At 36.5% G+C, this 16957-nt stretch overlaps 3 protein-coding genes across 6 annotated transcripts; all 3 read right to left on the bottom strand.

Moving 5' to 3' along the window:
* Positions 1-2689: 2689 nt before the first annotated feature.
* On the bottom strand, positions 2690-5638 carry LOC107696417 (U1 small nuclear ribonucleoprotein C). Its single transcript, XM_016496728.1, has 6 exons — positions 5552-5638; positions 5014-5056; positions 4799-4907; positions 4206-4295; positions 3216-3320; positions 2690-3133 (listed from the first exon to the last, which is right to left on the bottom strand). Exons 1-6 carry the CDS (start codon positions 5557-5559, stop codon positions 3009-3011), a joined length of 480 nt encoding a protein of 159 aa, XP_016352214.1. The 5' UTR covers positions 5560-5638; the 3' UTR covers positions 2690-3008.
* A 1419-nt stretch (positions 5639-7057) lies between these two features.
* LOC107696451 (protein SYS1 homolog) lies at positions 7058-9636 on the bottom strand. Of its 4 annotated transcripts, none has more exons than XM_016496788.1 (4): positions 9501-9636; positions 7921-8168; positions 7759-7826; positions 7058-7677 (listed from the first exon to the last, which is right to left on the bottom strand). In XM_016496788.1, exons 2-4 carry the CDS (start codon positions 8080-8082, stop codon positions 7437-7439), a joined length of 471 nt encoding a protein of 156 aa, XP_016352274.1. In that variant the 5' UTR covers positions 8083-8168; positions 9501-9636; the 3' UTR covers positions 7058-7436. The 4 variants fall into 4 exon arrangements, with proteins under 4 accessions (XP_016352274.1, XP_016352275.1, XP_016352272.1 ...); XM_016496789.1 differs by lacking the exon at positions 9501-9636 and adding an exon at positions 9175-9310; XM_016496786.1 differs by lacking the exon at positions 9501-9636 and adding an exon at positions 8651-8821.
* A 2350-nt stretch (positions 9637-11986) lies between these two features.
* LOC107696453 (adenosine receptor A1-like) lies at positions 11987-14949 on the bottom strand. The gene is made up of 2 exons (XM_016496790.1): positions 14519-14949; positions 11987-12698 (listed from the first exon to the last, which is right to left on the bottom strand). Exons 1-2 carry the CDS (start codon positions 14881-14883, stop codon positions 12068-12070), a joined length of 996 nt encoding a protein of 331 aa, XP_016352276.1. The 5' UTR covers positions 14884-14949; the 3' UTR covers positions 11987-12067.
* Between the last annotated feature and the right edge of the window lie 2008 nt (positions 14950-16957).

Here is a 16957-nt window from a genome sequence, read left to right as displayed (position 1 = left end):
TTATGTTCAACAGAAAAAAAGAAACACATACAGGTTTGGAAAAACTTGAGAATGAGTAAATGTCGACAGAATTGTCATTTTTGGATCTCTAATATTTCTTTAGTCAAAAATAACGGCGTCAGTGTTTGTGGTTTATAACCAATGATCTATAATAGAGAACATTATATTATATTATATATATCATATAGATCAGTGTTTATAACCGCTTTTGCTATGGTGACACTTTCGCGAATTGCAACAGTCTCTGTATAACTGTCAGCCACTTTACGTTCAAGAAAGACTCCTGTATTTCGTACATATACAAAATGATGATTCAGGTGATTAATTTCTCATTTAAATGCTGTTGTTGTTTCCAAAACGTTGCAGTGTGAACATGGCTGTTTTTTTTTTATCGTGTGGAAAGGATTGTTCGCTTTAGTTTGATTCTGGCTGTTAAGTTACTCACTTCTGAACTGCACTGTTTGTCTCTCATGTCCGGTTTTATGGAGTTATCTGTTAAAGTTGTGGTAATTTCTTTGTGACTGTGTTGCACATCCTCGACTTCCAGACATCACAATCATCCTCACTCATTAACAACCATCGTTTGCCATTGTTTTGTCCCATTTCCTAACTCAAAATTGCCAAACACAAGATTCATTTCACTCGTGACATCACATCCTGTAATGCGAGCTTTGTGTATTTTTGACACTTTTCTGAAATGCTGTGTCACATTTGTAATATTTCCAATGTAATTAGCAGTCCTGTCTGGGCTCTGACAACTTGATTGGGATTTTAGAGCATTCCCATTTCTGAATTCCAATATATTTTTCCTTGTGTAGCTGACTCCACCTTTCAAGTTTCCGGACACCAAGGTGTGAATTGAAGGGGACTCAGGTGAAACTTTATGTGTGAGTCCAAATGAGGAAGAAATTGAGTGAGTATGAAAGAGAAATGCAAAATTAGCACTTAACTGCCGTACCAAACGGATTGTCCAAAGTTGCTCCTACTGCAAAAATAAACTTGAATACGGACATTACTCAGCCGATAAACTGATTTGCTGGTGATGTGGAAATGGACACAACACATCAAATATTAAAACATGAATCAGCATGATATTCAATTTGAATGAATCTCACAAAGCAATGTCATATTTCACCCCAAAATCAAAAGCAAGATTTTTGCATAAAGCAAATGAATCCTATTCTCAGGACTATCAAGATTGTTTGCGTTGTGGGATTATTTTCTAGACATATTTTTGCTGGAAATTCTGTAATGTGGGAAGAAATCATAATAATTACTGTATTAAAATCAGCATAAATTAAATGCAGTACAACCAGGATGTATACTTGTACTGTATATCATTTTCTCAGCATTTTGGGGTGTAATTTGCTTAATTGTCATGACAAATATGTCAATGCATGGTCCTAAAATAGGTTTTATTTGCTTCTTATTTTGATTTTGGGGTGAAATGTGAACATTTCTCAAGTTTTTCGTGAGATTCACTCATTTATGTCTTTAAAAAGCAAGCAGAACTTTGTGGAATCTCTGGAAAACTGGACTTCTCTTTCCTGAGCACTGTGTGAACGTTTTAGTTTTCAATGTTTCCTCTTAAACTGTGGTTTATTTTCATACGGAGAAGGACTTTGCGAGTGACGTTAGCAGAATATACCTAAAAATAATGCAAAACAAGAGTTTTGATCTTTTTGGACTCTGTGTACATTATAGAACTGCTGGTTGAAGATTTGTGGCATTTTAAACAAAATGGGTCCAAATGTGGACCTGAGATGGAAACGTTGTGGTTGAGAAGAAGTACTTTCATGTAAAGCAGCAAAAATATTTTTACCTGTATTTGAAGAATCCAGCTGAATTGAAATCGAATCAATGGTTGATGCAATGATCTTACTGTGAAAAAGCAAATATGTAGCATATTTAGGCTATTGATTTGCTATATGAAAACAAAGAGCTGAATTAAATGTCACTTTATGGCCACCTATCACAAAGCCTAGCTGTCTAGCATCACAACGAGTGTTTTATTTTTTATAGTTAGCAGATTCTTTGACTTAATGGAAAAAAATGGGTATATATGCTGCAGTGGAACAGAATGATTTACAGAAAAGGAGAAAAACTGCAAACCCCTCAGGCAACACTTCGTCCCTCTCTTCCTCTTTTAATTCACTTGAATTTCTTTTGAACTTCACATAATTGGAGCAAATATTGATAAACAATTTAACACCAATTACGTTAGTATCCTCTTTTCTTCCTGGTTGGGAAGAGTATGGGGATGTCAGAAACATACCAGGATCAGGGCAGAATGCTTGCACTTGACAACACAAGATAAAATACCACTGTTGGCCTATGTAGAAGGTAAAGTAACTACGATTAAAAGATGTCTAATAAATGTACTTTTTGTCCTGAATGTTCATACTACTCTGTATGTTCGTTCCATTTACTTAAAGAACAATCATTATACTCTCTCAATGCCATTGAACTAATAAATTCAATAGACTTTTTTGCTCTATGTTTTTGTCTTGTGTTTGAATTGCATTCGATTTGATTTTAGCATATTCTATATTCTGGCTTTGATTATATTATTGTGAGTAATCAAGATGTATATTACTGACTGTGTTTCTATTAAAATGTTATGTAAGCAGACCAAATGAAAACATGCCAGATTTTCAAGTTTTTCGTTTTATTTTCTCAAAATACATGGAAAAACAAAAAGCTGAAAATCAACTTAACAGTAAATAACCAAAACATCCATCAACGTAATAAATGCACATCATACACAAACCTCTTACGCAACACCCTCTGGTCTGTCATAAATATGAAATGAAAGCCAATGGAAGGTTCATTAAATTTGACAAGAATTTGTGGTAATCCGAGTCACTCGAGCGAACCAACGTTTTCTGAATCGCAGACATCATAAAATGCAAATGGGCAATAAAACTCTTCAATCTGCTGTAAAACCAGTGTGGATATTTGGCCAAGTCTTTTGTGGATATCGGGTTAGTAATCATGGCATGGTGACTTTATCGATCAGGTCTCACCATCCCGGGTCTAATGGCCTGCATCATTGGCCGAACGGGAGGTCGCATCATGTGTGGCCCGGGCATCATTTGCATAGGTCCGCCCATTGGTGGCCGCATACCTGGACCTGAAAGCGGGCCAGATGATTGAGATGATCAATTCAGATTGCTATTAATAAAAATTCCCTCACATTAACTAAACAGCATTACCTGGTCCTCCAGGCATCATGCCATGAGGAGGGGGACCCATCATAGGGATCATAGGAGGACCACCCATGGGTGGAGCTGGTAACATGCCCGGTCTCGGAGGTCCACCTGCAAGAAAAAAAACATGTTATTCCTTGTAAATTATGTTAATAAAATAATTTAATCAATTAATTAAAATAAAATCTCAATTTATTGGTTGACCAATATGGTTTCTCAATGACTGACTGCTAGAAAGCAGGGTGACCGCTATAATGGCAATACCTAAATAATAAAATTTTATACGGCATACACAATTTCTGAATTTAAATGTGTTAATATTATGTTAAGGCAAGACATTGCAGGTGAACAGGGTAAAAAAATAAATAAATTGATTTGATTTCACCATACTCCCAAACTGATTAATGTCAGTACGTTCAGAAACTTGTTTTGGAAATTGTAAAGTCTAAATATGCAAATAAAGCATTAGCTAAAAGTCCAGTCCAGAAATCTGAACACCGAATGAAGCCAGGTTCAAAATTCTTGCTTCACTTTGTTCAGATTAAGGATATTTTTTTATAAAATAAAAAGAAAATACTGAAAAAAAAGACAGAAAAAATCACCATGTTTTTAGGAATAGATGTTTTATAAATCAGGTTAATTATATAAGAACGAACCCCTTGGTTAAAAAAAAAAATAAACTTGATATAGATATGAATAAAACCGTAAAGTATGTAAGTGAGATGAAAACTCATTTTGAGACAACAGTCTTTAAAAAATGTGCACTGTAATTGAAAGCTATAGAAAAATAGAAATCTGTAAATAAATACATAAATGTGTATTTTGGATGTTTTCTTTCCACTAGTCTGAAAGACGACATGTTATAGAAGCAAAACAACTTAAAATCTCAAAAGACCAGTGCGTGAAAAAACAATGCTTTTTTCTGTAGACACAGAAATTGTTCATATGCTTTGTAACTGCCAAAGGGAATGAACATTTCAGATCTCTGAAACGTACTAATATTTGGATGCGGTAGCAGAGATCCGCCAGGTGGAGGGGCTCCTGGGAACGGGGTGGGTGGGATTTTACCCTGCTGGAAAGCGGCCGCTGAAACACAGATAAAAACGACTTCACACTGGAACACTCATCTCATAAAAGATCAAGAAATGAGTCAAGACAGTTTATAACAAGTATGCATGTTAAGTATAGATCTATGGAAGCCCGTATCCACTACAAAATAAAAAGGTAATTGTGACATTTCTTCACAATTTGTGACTCTCCCTTGCGATTCTGATATAAAAGTACGAATTGCAGGATATACTAAGAATTCTTTCCTCAAAATTCTAAGGTCACATCTCTCAATTTTAACTTTTTCTCAGAATTGTGAGAAACAAAGTCCGAATTATTGAATAAAAAGTCAGAATTCTGAGTATATCTTGCAATTCTGACTTCTTTGAATTCTGAATTGTGAAGAAAAGGTCACAATTACCTTTTTATTACATTTTTCATCAATTAGCCTACTTTTTTTTTTTTTTACTATGAGGCAAAAACAGACCTCTATACATCCATCAGGGTCTTTGTAAACATGGAAGAGCATACTGGTCACTCACTTGTTTTGTCGATGAGATTCTGAGCCTGCTCCTCCATCCATTTCTGATAATAATCTTTCACATTTTCTTTATGTTTCCGTCCGCTGCAGTGTGTCTTTCTGACTGATGGCTGCAGAGATTAAACACACAAACAATGAACATTTCCACAGATAATAATGTCATGTTACACAGCTTGGATTAAGATCAGATTATAGAAAACGTTTAAGTAATCTTACCGAATCGTGTGTCAGGTATGTGTCACAATAATCACAATAAAACCTGAAAGAGACAAAAAACAACCCACCCTTAATTAATATACCATAGAGGTGCTACAGCACAGTGATGGTACTTATGATAAATACCATAGAACTAACAAAGTACCATGATTTTGTACCAGTCTTCTAGAAATCATTTGGAACATATCAATAGCATAGTTTTACCATAGCAATCATAGTAACGTTATTCATTTATTCTTGCGTTTTGTTCTTATTGTTAAAAACGGTTTCCTACAGCAAAAACGTTATTTAAACAAGTTAATCTGTATATACATAGAATAACTAGCACACTAAATTAAACATTTAATAAGCTAATTAAATGCTGGCTTAGCTTAAAGAGCTAGCTCTTGTCTGAGAAACGCTGTTGTATTTGCAGTGTGGTTTTTAAAATTCCTAAATGTATGACAGATACGGTACTTAATCTTTCACGACTAAAGTGTGTCCGTTTGTTTTGTATATATCGCATAACTGTACAAAATTAACATAAAGAGAGACTCACTTCGGCATCTTCGCAGCGGAACAGCGCGGGGCGAACACCACCGAAAGTGGAAGACGAGAATCCTTTTACGTCTTTGTTTGGGTTTGAAGCGAGCGCGCATGCGCACTGGCGCCACCTCGTGTTTCGGAGGGAATCTGCCCGTTTAACACGTCACACAGTCACGTTTGACCCCAACATCAAAACACATTTGTTTTCATTCATTATGGTGACAGTTAAGCACATTTCCTCTAACATATTTAAGTTTAATGCCTCCTGAAGTATAAAGCATTCTCATACCTGTACAATGACGATAAAGAGCTCTGACCTTGATTAATTATCATTAATGTAATGAAAAAAAAATTCTGAAATATGTATAGCTTACATACATCGTGGTAGTATTTGCTTACTGTATTAATATTTGTTTATAACAAAAAATCGCTCATCAAGAATAATGAAAATCACATTAATTTGCTTCAGTCCTAAAAGGCTTAATCGTCCTTATGCAACTTTTTTTTTTTTCAGGGAAATATTACCCAGACATTTTCTTGACCGTCTATTGTTTACCTTTTAAGGATAACTATTAATACTTATTTATACAAATACAAATACGTCACTTTGCAGAATATAGTTTAATTCTGCCAAAACATTTGAGAAAATAATATCTTAAAGCAATAGGTTTTATTCCACACGTGTGAGAAACCATGCAGCTGCCATGAGATGTTTCACTGTGCAGCTTTAATATTTCATGTTGTTCAGTCATTCAAAGCTACAAAGTCCCACCAAAAGCAAAACCATTAATAAAGGGCCTGCAACACAGCACAATGACGAACGGGTTGCATCACCTTTCGCACCTTATATTTTGAGCCTGGATCATGATAGTTAAAATTAAGCCTTTCTATAGTGTTTTATTTTTAGTAGTCAGTATTATGTGGTCTGAACACGTTTTAGAAACAGGATGTTGCAAGATTAATAGAAAATATACTTTTTAGGAAGTCAAAGCTCACACTTTTGAGTAACACTGATATTGCAGTGTCTGATTTATTGCAGAGTAAGTGACAAAATCTAGTTGATTTCACTTGCCTCATAACTTCAGAAGTTACATGAAGTTTTAGATTCATATATCACTCAATTACTCATTGCAAACGAATCTTGAGATACTGATTGTATCTGACAGGCATGTGGGTCAAAATCGAACGCAAAATACATTAAAGTAAACATGAGTCATTAATTGCGACCCATTTTACTTCCTTAATGTGAGATTTCTGAGAGAAATAGGACATTCACTGACGGAAAAACCTTAGTAGGCAGTAACTTTTAACTTTGTGCTTTGGAATAACATGCTCAATAACATTAACATGCATCAAGAAATCAAACAGGGTCCGCTTTGATTTCATGTTGACTTAAACTAATTTAATAAACTACTTTTGAAGTCAATGAAATACTGCCATTGGTAATTGTAAAAGAATGACTTGATAAAACATGAAATCCACAATTCTTTCCAAAGCAATAGGAACCATTATCCAAGTATTCAGAATTACATTGCATTTTATTTAGATAAAGATTTACACATAAGACATTATGCTTTCTGTACTTTTAAAACAGACCATCACTGTCATATTTTCAGTAGCCATCCATGAATGATGAAGAATTGGTCCTAAATAAGAATAATTACAATAATCTTTTTGAAATGATGCGAATGCCGCCATAATGCTGATTGAGGGAAGTTGCAGGATCATCATGCGGTGCAGCATGAAACCCATGTGGCACATCTCAACGTCATCCAGAACAACCAAGTCACTTCTGCTCATCCTCCCAGAAAACCACCGCAGCATTAGTCAACAGGCCAGTCCTGCCGATGCGTGACCTCGTACACACCAGCTGTTGCACATCTGTCTCTAAACAGTCCTCATAGGTTGGATTTGGGTGCCGTGTTGACAGGGATGGCTCTGAGCTCTGTCCGCATGCACAAGTACTCGCCTATGACCGCCATGAGGGCCATGCAGGCCACGTTGACCAACCACCATGACAGGGCGGCTGGGAGATGGGCGTTATAGATCCAGCAGCCGATCATGTGAAAGAAATGTACTGTCACAGTGAAGTCCAGACACTGCTTTCCCCGTCGGATGAAAAACCACAGGCCAAGAGCGCTGAGAAAGAAACACAGAGCCAACAATGACTTCAGATGGCAGATAAATTATTGGAATAAGATGCCATTAATATAAACATACCACGTGAGAGAATTCAGAATGAATGCCATCATAGACAAGCAACCCTGTGTTGTTGAAAAGCCAAGAACCTTGACAGAAAGTAAACTAGTTATTTGTAAGTCTAGGTTGACAAGACCGATTTTAATTATCTTTATTCTGAACCCTATTTGGACAGTTACTTACCTCGTAACTGAATATCTGGTCGAGTGATCTGCTGGTATGGACCAATCCATCAACACCAGCCAACCACAGACCCAAGAAGCTGTAGTAGATGCACTGCATGAGAATAATCTGGGAGATGATGAGGATCGGATCCCAAACGTAGCTGCGGAAATGACTGGCCATCTCGCAGGAGATGAGGGGGACAAACACACGTCCCCAAACCGGCTTGATGGGAAGGTTAACAGGAGCCCCAAGATTTGAGTCTCAACCTGGCAATGACAAAATAGTAAGAGGGCAGGGTTCAGTTTGTTCGTCAGTCCACCAGCAGGAGTACCATGAAAATACCATGGCATATCTCAAAGTACCATGGTACTTCTAGGAATGCCGTGGTACATGTGCATTATTTGTTATTAACCACGAAAACGTAGATAAGCTAAGTATACCAACCCAGATAAGGCGAAATCAATTTGAGTGAAACTAAATAACTATCGCTGTTCAGTATTATTAGACAACATACGCACTAATTAGCATTTACACATTCTAAAGTCAAGAATAGTAATGTGTTATCGTTAGTATTTTACAAATATATAAACAAATGTCAACGTGATGTAATTTTATACAGGTAAACACACATATAAATCTAAAATACAACAGAAAAAATACGAACAGGCTGTTTGTTAGCATTCGCTAGCTAACCAGCGACTTTGTTGACATCCGTCTGCGAGTATTATAATGCTTTGAAGACACGAACCCCGAATAAGACACATCCGTAGTGTGATCCTGAGGTCGGTGAGGCCGCTGGCAGATCGAGATTATGGATAGGTGACGCTTTATTTTAAGGCTAATAATATTATTTTCAACCGGATGCAAAATTTAGAGCCGTGTTGTTCAGAGCGTGACGTCATCATCTGTGTGTCCCGCGCCGCAGATTCGACACTTCAAACTTCACCGATCGCCTCAAAACAGATAATCCCGCTCTTACTCTTCGATTGAAATAACTGGACAAATTATTACATTTTTAACTGTGTTAGTAGTACCTTGAGATTTAATGTATGCCATGAATTTATATTGTTATTCGATTTCATCTTATTTCACTCACCAGCTTCACATATTTTATAATTTCATAGGCTGTGGAACATAATATAAGGCCTTCTGTTATAATTCAGTGTCATAATTCAATATTATTTAAAATTTGAAAAGAAAAAAATATTGAATTTTACCTTGAAAAGCCTTGTCAGAAAGTTGAAAAGTTAATATAAGTTGAAATTTACATACCTGTGTTGGTGGAAAGCAGTTGCTGCGTGGTTGTTAAGGTGTTAAGAGTGGTTGCTAGGTTGTTGCTTAGGTGTTTTGGGTTGTTGCTACTAGGCTGCTTTTAAACATTTGCTAATGTGAGCTGCATGGTTGGTAAGAAGTAGCTAGATGGTTTCTAAGGTGTTGCTAGGCTGTTTATAGTAAATTTGTATGTATAGTCATTTTATATATTTGTCAAGCTAACATAATTACCGCTTCAAGATTTCATAACGATACACTGGCCCTGTTGTGTTCTTGCCAGTAACATTGTGGTTTATTTTTATAGGTTTTTCCACCCGTTTACTTACTGGCATGGTGAAAGTTCACAGTTATTGTCTGTCAGTCACTTCTTCATCATAATTTGCGGTCAGTGTGCCTGCAACATATCTCACATTTGACCAGGGCTTCCTCTTGTTTCGCTTATCTCTGGAATTAGCAGTCACACTGCGGTCAATCAGTTGGTTTGTCACCTGCATGACAAACAAGACATGCTGAGCCTGAGAACTAAAACCTTTGACCCTTCTAGTACACTAGAGGGATTATATATCTCTAACCCTAACCCATACCAACATGTGTAGATCTCAGTAAATGTGTGTGATCATGATGTATTTTGAATCACATTATCCTAAATTCATTTTCATATTTATCTTGATGCTTTACCAGTTTGCATACAGTTTATTGGAAAAATGGCACAGCCATGCAGGCCATATTAAATGCAAATTCTTACTGTATCTTTACTATTATAAATATACAGTATCTAACTTTACATTTCAGTTAGGCTGTTATGTGAATTTGCTGTTATCATAGTTTGTTAGCTAAATCTATTGGCATTTTTATTGTAATACACAAACTCTGTTTAACGCATGTACTGTACAGGTAAAAATAAATGTGTACGTTGAACAAAAAAAATTAAGCTTATATTTAGGAATATTAAGCTTTTTAAAGGTAATTCAAAATATTGAAAAAAGGATTATTCTCAGTCATGAAATCTAAAGAATCATCTTTAACAATAATGAGAAAATGGTGAAACATCCAGACTTTAAAGCTGTGGGTTGCCAGGGTGTTGCTATGCAGTTGCTAAGGTGTTTTGCGTGGTTGTTTTTTTTTGCACGATGTGAGGTGGTTGCTAGGTAGATGCTTACTGGTTTGTGTGTAATTTCTGCAATCATGATTGTTTTCAAACAGGTTTCCTGAAGACTCGCCTGTCCACTGTTTTAAAAAGGTATTTGTAATTGAGCACAATTAACAATGGAAGGCGACAAGCCTTACACTGTAAGCTGATGAGTCGATATATCCGTATTTTAATAATCCTCTGGCCATAGAGATCTTTAGATGGATGTGGAGGCTTTTTAGGTCAGTTAGAATCTGCAATCTCTGACCCAGTTTGTTTATTGGCTTCCATGGCTGCAACACGCTGTTTTGTCTGCTCTCTGGCAACCTAGGGTGTCAAAATACTATTGGTTAAATGGTCTGTGGGCGGAGTCACACAGACCAAAACAAAAACAGCCATTCCGACATGGAATGCACGTTTTCAAAGTAGAATAACTGGCTGTAGTATTGTTTTTCAGAGAAACAAGTATGTTAACAGCATGTTTCCTAAATATCGGTGAATATATTGTAGTGTTTTATGCTTTGGTACAGTTAAAAAATTACATACAGCACCTTTAATAAATGCAAATTCTTCAATGCATGATATTGATTTTTAACTGAAGAAATTACACTCACATGTGCAACCTGAAGCATTAGGATTGTCCAGCTCATTGGTGGGAAACTGGTTCTGTTAATTTCTTTTAAATTGTCCCATTTTACTCTATTCACTAGTTGTTTGGTGTGCATGACAAGTGTAACAAATCATCCAGTGCTCATTCTTAGCCACATCAGGCCACAAAATATTTGTATTATTCAAAAGAGAGATCTTTGAAGCTGCAGAGTTTTTAGCAAACTATCTGTCCATAGTTAAACTCACAGTGCTAAATTCACTATACAGTTGCACTGCTTTTACATTCGATATTTCAGTAAAAAAAAAAAACAACTAGGTGCGGTATAGCATTGCGCTTTGAATATTTAATTCAAGTAATTCTGTTCAGTGCAAACACGCCTCCTTGCTATGCAAATAAGGCTTATTATTGAATGTTCACAAAACTTGCTATTTGCTTGACGCAGTATCGCTGGAAAAGCGATGTTTGTGTACATTTTCGAGACATCGTGGCAGCAGTAATTCATCAAATGATGGAGAAGAGCATTATAACTGGGCATATTTCCAAACACAGTGTACACAAGTGCGCTTTCTGCATTTTAAAGAGCTGATTCAGGTGCATGAACTGCAGTAATGTCAGATTGCAGTAGTTCGCTGGATCCTCCACTATGTAGAGCGCAGAATCAGAATGGAAAAATTGAAAAATGCATTGCATGAATGTTCTGCACATTTTTTGGGTATATTTGTGTTGTTTCCTGATTTGCATAGTTCCTTTCGCCAGTCAGTTGCTACAACCCAGACAGTGTGTGAAAGTCTGTTCCATATTTTCAATGCCATCAGGCAGCTATTTCGGGCACCCAAAAAAAGTCTGAATAGGGAACTTAAATGGGGAAATCAACAAAATCTGACATGAATGGTCCCATAAAAGTAGTTTCTTATGCTCAAATAGCGTTAAGAAGCTTATATTTCGGGTGGACCAGCCAAAGCGCATATGCAGTCCTATGTGCACCTCTCAAAACATTGACTGTTTCTATTACAACCAGAGCTCCTATCGGCAGCTGCAGTAATGCAATGACTTTACGAACTACTGATTGGCTCTTTTATTTAGAAGGCAGGACTTATTCCGCCATATTGCGTGTTGCATTGCATTGTTTGTATATCTAAAGTCTTCAGTCTTAGTTACTTCTGAACTTGGGTTTTCTCTGTGATGGGTCCAAGACCGTGCTGGCTCAGGTTGGCTGATGGGGTTTTACAGAGCACGAATCGCTGGATGATTTGAATCAGCGTATCACGGAAGCGCTGGATGCGGAAGGCATACACCACTGGGTTGAGTGCAGAGTTGACGTGTGACATGAAGATACCAACGTAAAAAGCACTCTTGGGCACGTTGCATGTGGGGCAAAAAAACACAATACTGTTCATAATATGCAGTGGCAGCCAGCAGAGCGCAAACAGAAACAGAACTAGCGCTAATGATTTCGCAAGTTTCAGCTCTTTACGGTAGTACTTGCTGGAGTCACTGGTGGCCTCAGCTCGGCGGTTGAGCTGGCGGCGGATCACACGGAAGATCTCGGCATACAGTCCGATCATGATGGTCAGGGGCACCACCACCCAAACAAAGAAGTTGAAGTAGACCATATAATCCATGCATATGACGTTGGTGAACTGGCATTCGATGGCCATCGTGCTGACATTTATGGGTGGGGTGCGGTGCCAGCCGGCCATTGGCACTAAACCAGTCAGAAACGAGATGAGCCAGCACAAACCCACAGCTACCCATCCCCGCCTCTGCGTAACAATGATGTTATACCTGTTAAAACAATACAAAGACAACGACATACATTACTTTTTAAAACCAATGATAACCGCAAGCGATAATGCAAGTGTTATTCTATATAATGCACACCACTAATGTTAGAAATATCATGGATTAGCACATTTCGAATGGTCTTAGCTTACCCAAACAGTTGACGGTTGCCATTGACTTCCATAGTATGAAAAGAAAAATCCTATGGAACTCAATGGCTACCGGTTACCAACATTCTTCAAAATATCTTCTTTTGTGTTCAACAGAAGAAATGTAAATGATGACAGAATTTTCAGTTTGGGTGAACTATCCCTTTAACAAGTTTTCAAACAAGTACTATAGTACTAAGCAACTAGATTTGTAACTTTTTTGAATGACATGTTATTGTCGGGGGTTGCTATGCGGTTGCTAAAGGGTTTTGAGTGGTTTTACTGCGTTGCTAAGTGGTTAAGAGTGTTCAGGTAGTTGCTCACTGATCTCTATGATATTCTTTTTTCCAGATATGGCTAGACTGTGGGATATTTTTCTAATGTTTTATCATTCTCCAGGCAAAAATGTAAGTCCAAATTAATATGAAATACTATTTTATTTTATTTTATTTTATTTTATTTATGTTTGTAGTAAAAATGGCAATGAGTCACACTTTCCTTAGGTAGTACATTTTCTAAATCTCTTTATTTATAAGATATAAATTATGGATTTTAAAATATTTGAATATATTCAATTCACCATTTGCCACAAATGTGTTACATAAGCAGTTTAAGTCACATGACTTCAAACATCAAGCAAATGAGTGGTTAGGGACGCTGCCAAAATACTATCAAACCAGTGAACATCATTCCCTTTGACAGACAGCAGGGGTTTAATTTAGTTAAAAGCCTTGCATTACACCAGCCTATTGATTTGCATTAAAGAAAGCAACAGATATATTGCTGTCTGGCCAAGAAATATGATAAAACAAAGCTGATGCATTAAAGTGTTATCTCTATCGGACAAATACGAATGTATAAAAACCAATAGTTATGACTTCTGTTTTGATGAGCCATTCTCAAAGCTAAATAGCTTGGTGAACAATTATTATTATTAAATGAAACCATTTATTATACATTACTGTTTTTTAATCACAATCCTATTGCATGAAAGCAATAAGCTACTCAATGCTATGCATTAAATTACTGCTTTGTGTCATGCAAAAGTCATTTTAAAGGTTATTTCATTGCAACTAAGTTTGCAAAATGCTTCAGCATTTTTTTTATGCGTCCAAAAGAGTTGTTTTTTGGTGGACTCAGTCGTGATGTCCTAGAAATCTAAAGTCAGTAAACTAACATAAAATTTGTCATTTGCAAAAAAAATTTTTTCTGTTTCACTTCAGCAGTACTAATCATTTTGCACTAATAGACACGTTTGTAAAAAAAAAAAAAAAGATTTTTCTCAAATAAAGCAACGATGATTGAAGTATGCTTTACAAGAAAATACTATTGCAACCTTTGTACTCAAAATTCACGTTTAATTCAGTGTGTTACTTGCTGGGGGTTTTTTTTGTGTGTGTGATTGTGAAATTTGCTAGAAATTTCTCAGTGAAACTTGTTTTTACACCAATTTTTTTTCACTTTAGTTACAAAACATGGTAAATACATTTGTGTTAATTATGGTGCATCACCCTAAGAAAGACCCACAAACGTAAACCCTGACATTTAAATTTTAATATTTCAATAATTTAACAACACATTTGCATGTTCACTGATCTCTGATGTCAGGTAATGGTCACACGACATGCAACTAAACAGAAAATATTTCATATTTATTCAGTGTTTCAGACTCACCTGGTGGGGATTTTGACACGTAGGAAGCGGTCGATGGCAATGGCCAGCAGGGACAATATGGAGCTTTGGGTGATGATGAGGAGGAGGCAGGAAATGAAGAGGCAGTTGTAAAACGGCGTGTTGAGACCCAAACTGAGGACCACCGCCAGTGGAATGACAAGAACGCCGACCGCGATATCGGCCAGTGCCAGAGAAACAATAAAACAGAAAGTCGGGTTTCTGAGAGCCTGGTTCATGCAAACCACCAGGACCACCAGCACGTTCCCAAGCACCGACGCCAGAGCGATAGTGCTCTCGATGGAGATGTACATCAGGTCCACCTTCTCCCAACTCTCCGTTACTGTGAGCGTTGACATCTTCACCATCTGTAGCAGTGGTTCCTCTCACACCATGGCACTGGTTCTTCTATAAGAGTCTCATGATGTCCTCAGATGCTGGTATGTGATGTAATTTTATTATATTACTCGGTGTGTTTTTTTGGCTGTCTTTCATACAGGTAGTAGGCTAGGTGAGCTGTCCTGACTAGTCAATAAAAGCCATGAAAAGCACTTCAAAAGTAGTTCCTTGTGATCTGTTTGTACTTTGAGTCGTCGTGTGTCTTGTTCTCTTCATCTTCAGGAACTCCTTCTCCTGTTATGGAGGCTCTGCGGACTGGGAAGGGAGGGGTGGTTCATTCTCTGCAGTACTATTTCCTTGCCCACGGCTCACCTCGCCTCGGTCAAACCTCAAACAGCAGTGTCATTCATAATTTGACTGAGTATGACTTTTAAATTCCAGTTCAACTTTTGAATTTGAATTAATGGCAAACAGGATACAGAATGGTAATTTGAATTTAAATTTAAAGAAGTAGAATTTAAATGGAACAATGGAACATTGTAAGAATTGCCTATGAACATTATCACATACACAACGTAAGGGTTATTTCCAGAGTTTTTAATTTTAGTTTTTTTTTTTTTTAATAAACTGATTTTAATTGTGAATAGTAATTATTTGTTTATATTTTACATAAAATACCGTTCAAATGTTTGGGGTCGGTACGATTTTTAAAATATTTTGGAAAAAGTTCTCACCCAGGCTACTATTTGATCAAAAATACAGTAATATTGTGAAATATTATTATAATTTAAAATAGCTTTTCTGTTGTCATATATTGTCAAATTTAATTTATTCCTGTGATGTAAAGCTGAATTTTCAGCATCATTATTCCAGTCTTCAGTGTCACATGATCAGAAATCATGTTATTTTGTTCTGATCAGAAACCATTCTAATATGCAGATTTGCTACATTTTTTATTATGTTGAAAACATTCATTACATTTTTTACTAGAAAGTTCAGAAGAAAAGCGTTGATTTGAAATATAAATGTTTATATTATAAGTGTCTTTATTGTTACTACATTTTATAATATTAATTCTTATTATTAATTATAATATGAATTATTTTTGCCAAGTTTGTTGAAATATCTTAGTACTAAATTCCTTTTCCTGTCATTCCAGTTCAAATTCCTCTTCAACATCCCGTGGGTCGTGGCTAATTTAATTCAAATTCACACTCTGGAACTGAAAGCGAGCCAAAATTTCATTTAATTCTGAATCAGGCACATGCGCGTCCCAGAATCCTCTGTTTCCTGCCTCTGTCACTTCATGTCTCTATCACTGCATGGAAAGAGACATAATATGATATTCAAATGTTTCTACCCAGAAAATCGGACATAATCTTCATCATATTAATTTTTCAGTAATGTTCATTATAGTGTGGTAATGGATTCATCTCAGTACTGAGGGAAGCACTTGCCATGATCGTTTCATCTCGTTCCCTGGGCTCTTCAGCATTATGTGGTTATGATGTCTATTTTAGTCCTCTCATGCGAAATTGAGATTCGCTTTTTGAGTCATGATTAGGGATGGGCGTATCGATCCGAAGTATCGATATATCGATACTAAGGTGTGTTTTGTTGTAATACTGGTAGCACTAATATAAAAATGTGATGATATATGTTACAAAAAAGTAACAATTTTGAAATACGTTGATGGTTGTATTTTTTTGTATTTGATCTCAGTATTCCTATCAATGTTGTATAAGGGTTTTTTTATGCATAATAGTAACCCTAGAATGTGATCAAACAGTTTAAAATAGCTGTCTGTCAATCAACGTATACAGGAAGAACCAGCCGAAGAACAGCAGAGTCGTGGTAGAAAGTTCGGAGATGGTATTAAAGTAGCTCAGTTTAAATGTATTGTATGAATTGCCCTTACTATGGAATAAAAACTACGGGGTGTCTATTTACATTTAGTTAAAAGTGGCTGTAAATCATCAGTTCCAGTGGCACAGATGGATAAGCGTGTGTCATTGGCTTTTTGACGCGATCAACCTGGGTTCGATCCCACCTTTTGCCGAACTTTTTTTTCCTCCCTTTTCAAATCTCGTATTAGCAATGGAT

This window comes from Sinocyclocheilus anshuiensis, unplaced genomic scaffold (assembly GCF_001515605.1).
Source record: "Sinocyclocheilus anshuiensis isolate Anshui unplaced genomic scaffold, SAMN03320099.WGS_v1.1 scaffold522, whole genome shotgun sequence".
Lineage (NCBI taxonomy): Eukaryota > Metazoa > Chordata > Actinopteri > Cypriniformes > Cyprinidae > Sinocyclocheilus > Sinocyclocheilus anshuiensis.
Note: the sequence above shows the minus strand (reverse complement) of the source record. Positions and strands in the feature narration are given on the sequence as shown.

Excerpts from the sequence above, each read along its gene's own strand:
- LOC107696451 (XM_016496788.1), bottom strand. The coding sequence starts at position 8,082 with ATGGCCAGTCATTTCCGCAGCTACGTTTGGGATCCGATCCTCATCATC. Across the intron at positions 7,827-7,920 it reads ACCAGATATTCAGTTACGAG|GTTCTTGGCTTTTCAACAAC; the intron begins GTAAGTAACTGT and ends CTTTCTGTCAAG. Across the intron at positions 7,678-7,758 it reads ATTCTGAATTCTCTCACGTG|CGCTCTTGGCCTGTGGTTTT; the intron begins GTATGTTTATAT and ends TTTCTTTCTCAG.
- LOC107696453 (XM_016496790.1), bottom strand. The coding sequence starts at position 14,883 with ATGGTGAAGATGTCAACGCTCACAGTAACGGAGAGTTGGGAGAAGGTG. Across the intron at positions 12,699-14,518 it reads CGTGTCAAAATCCCCACCAG|GTATAACATCATTGTTACGC; the intron begins GTGAGTCTGAAA and ends TTGTTTTAACAG.
- LOC107696417 (XM_016496728.1), bottom strand. Across the intron at positions 4,908-5,013 it reads CATACCTGACACACGATTCG|CCATCAGTCAGAAAGACACA; the intron begins GTAAGATTACTT and ends TAATCTCTGCAG. Across the intron at positions 3,321-4,205 it reads GCTACCGCATCCAAATATTA|GTGGACCTCCGAGACCGGGC; the intron begins GTACGTTTCAGA and ends TTTTTCTTGCAG.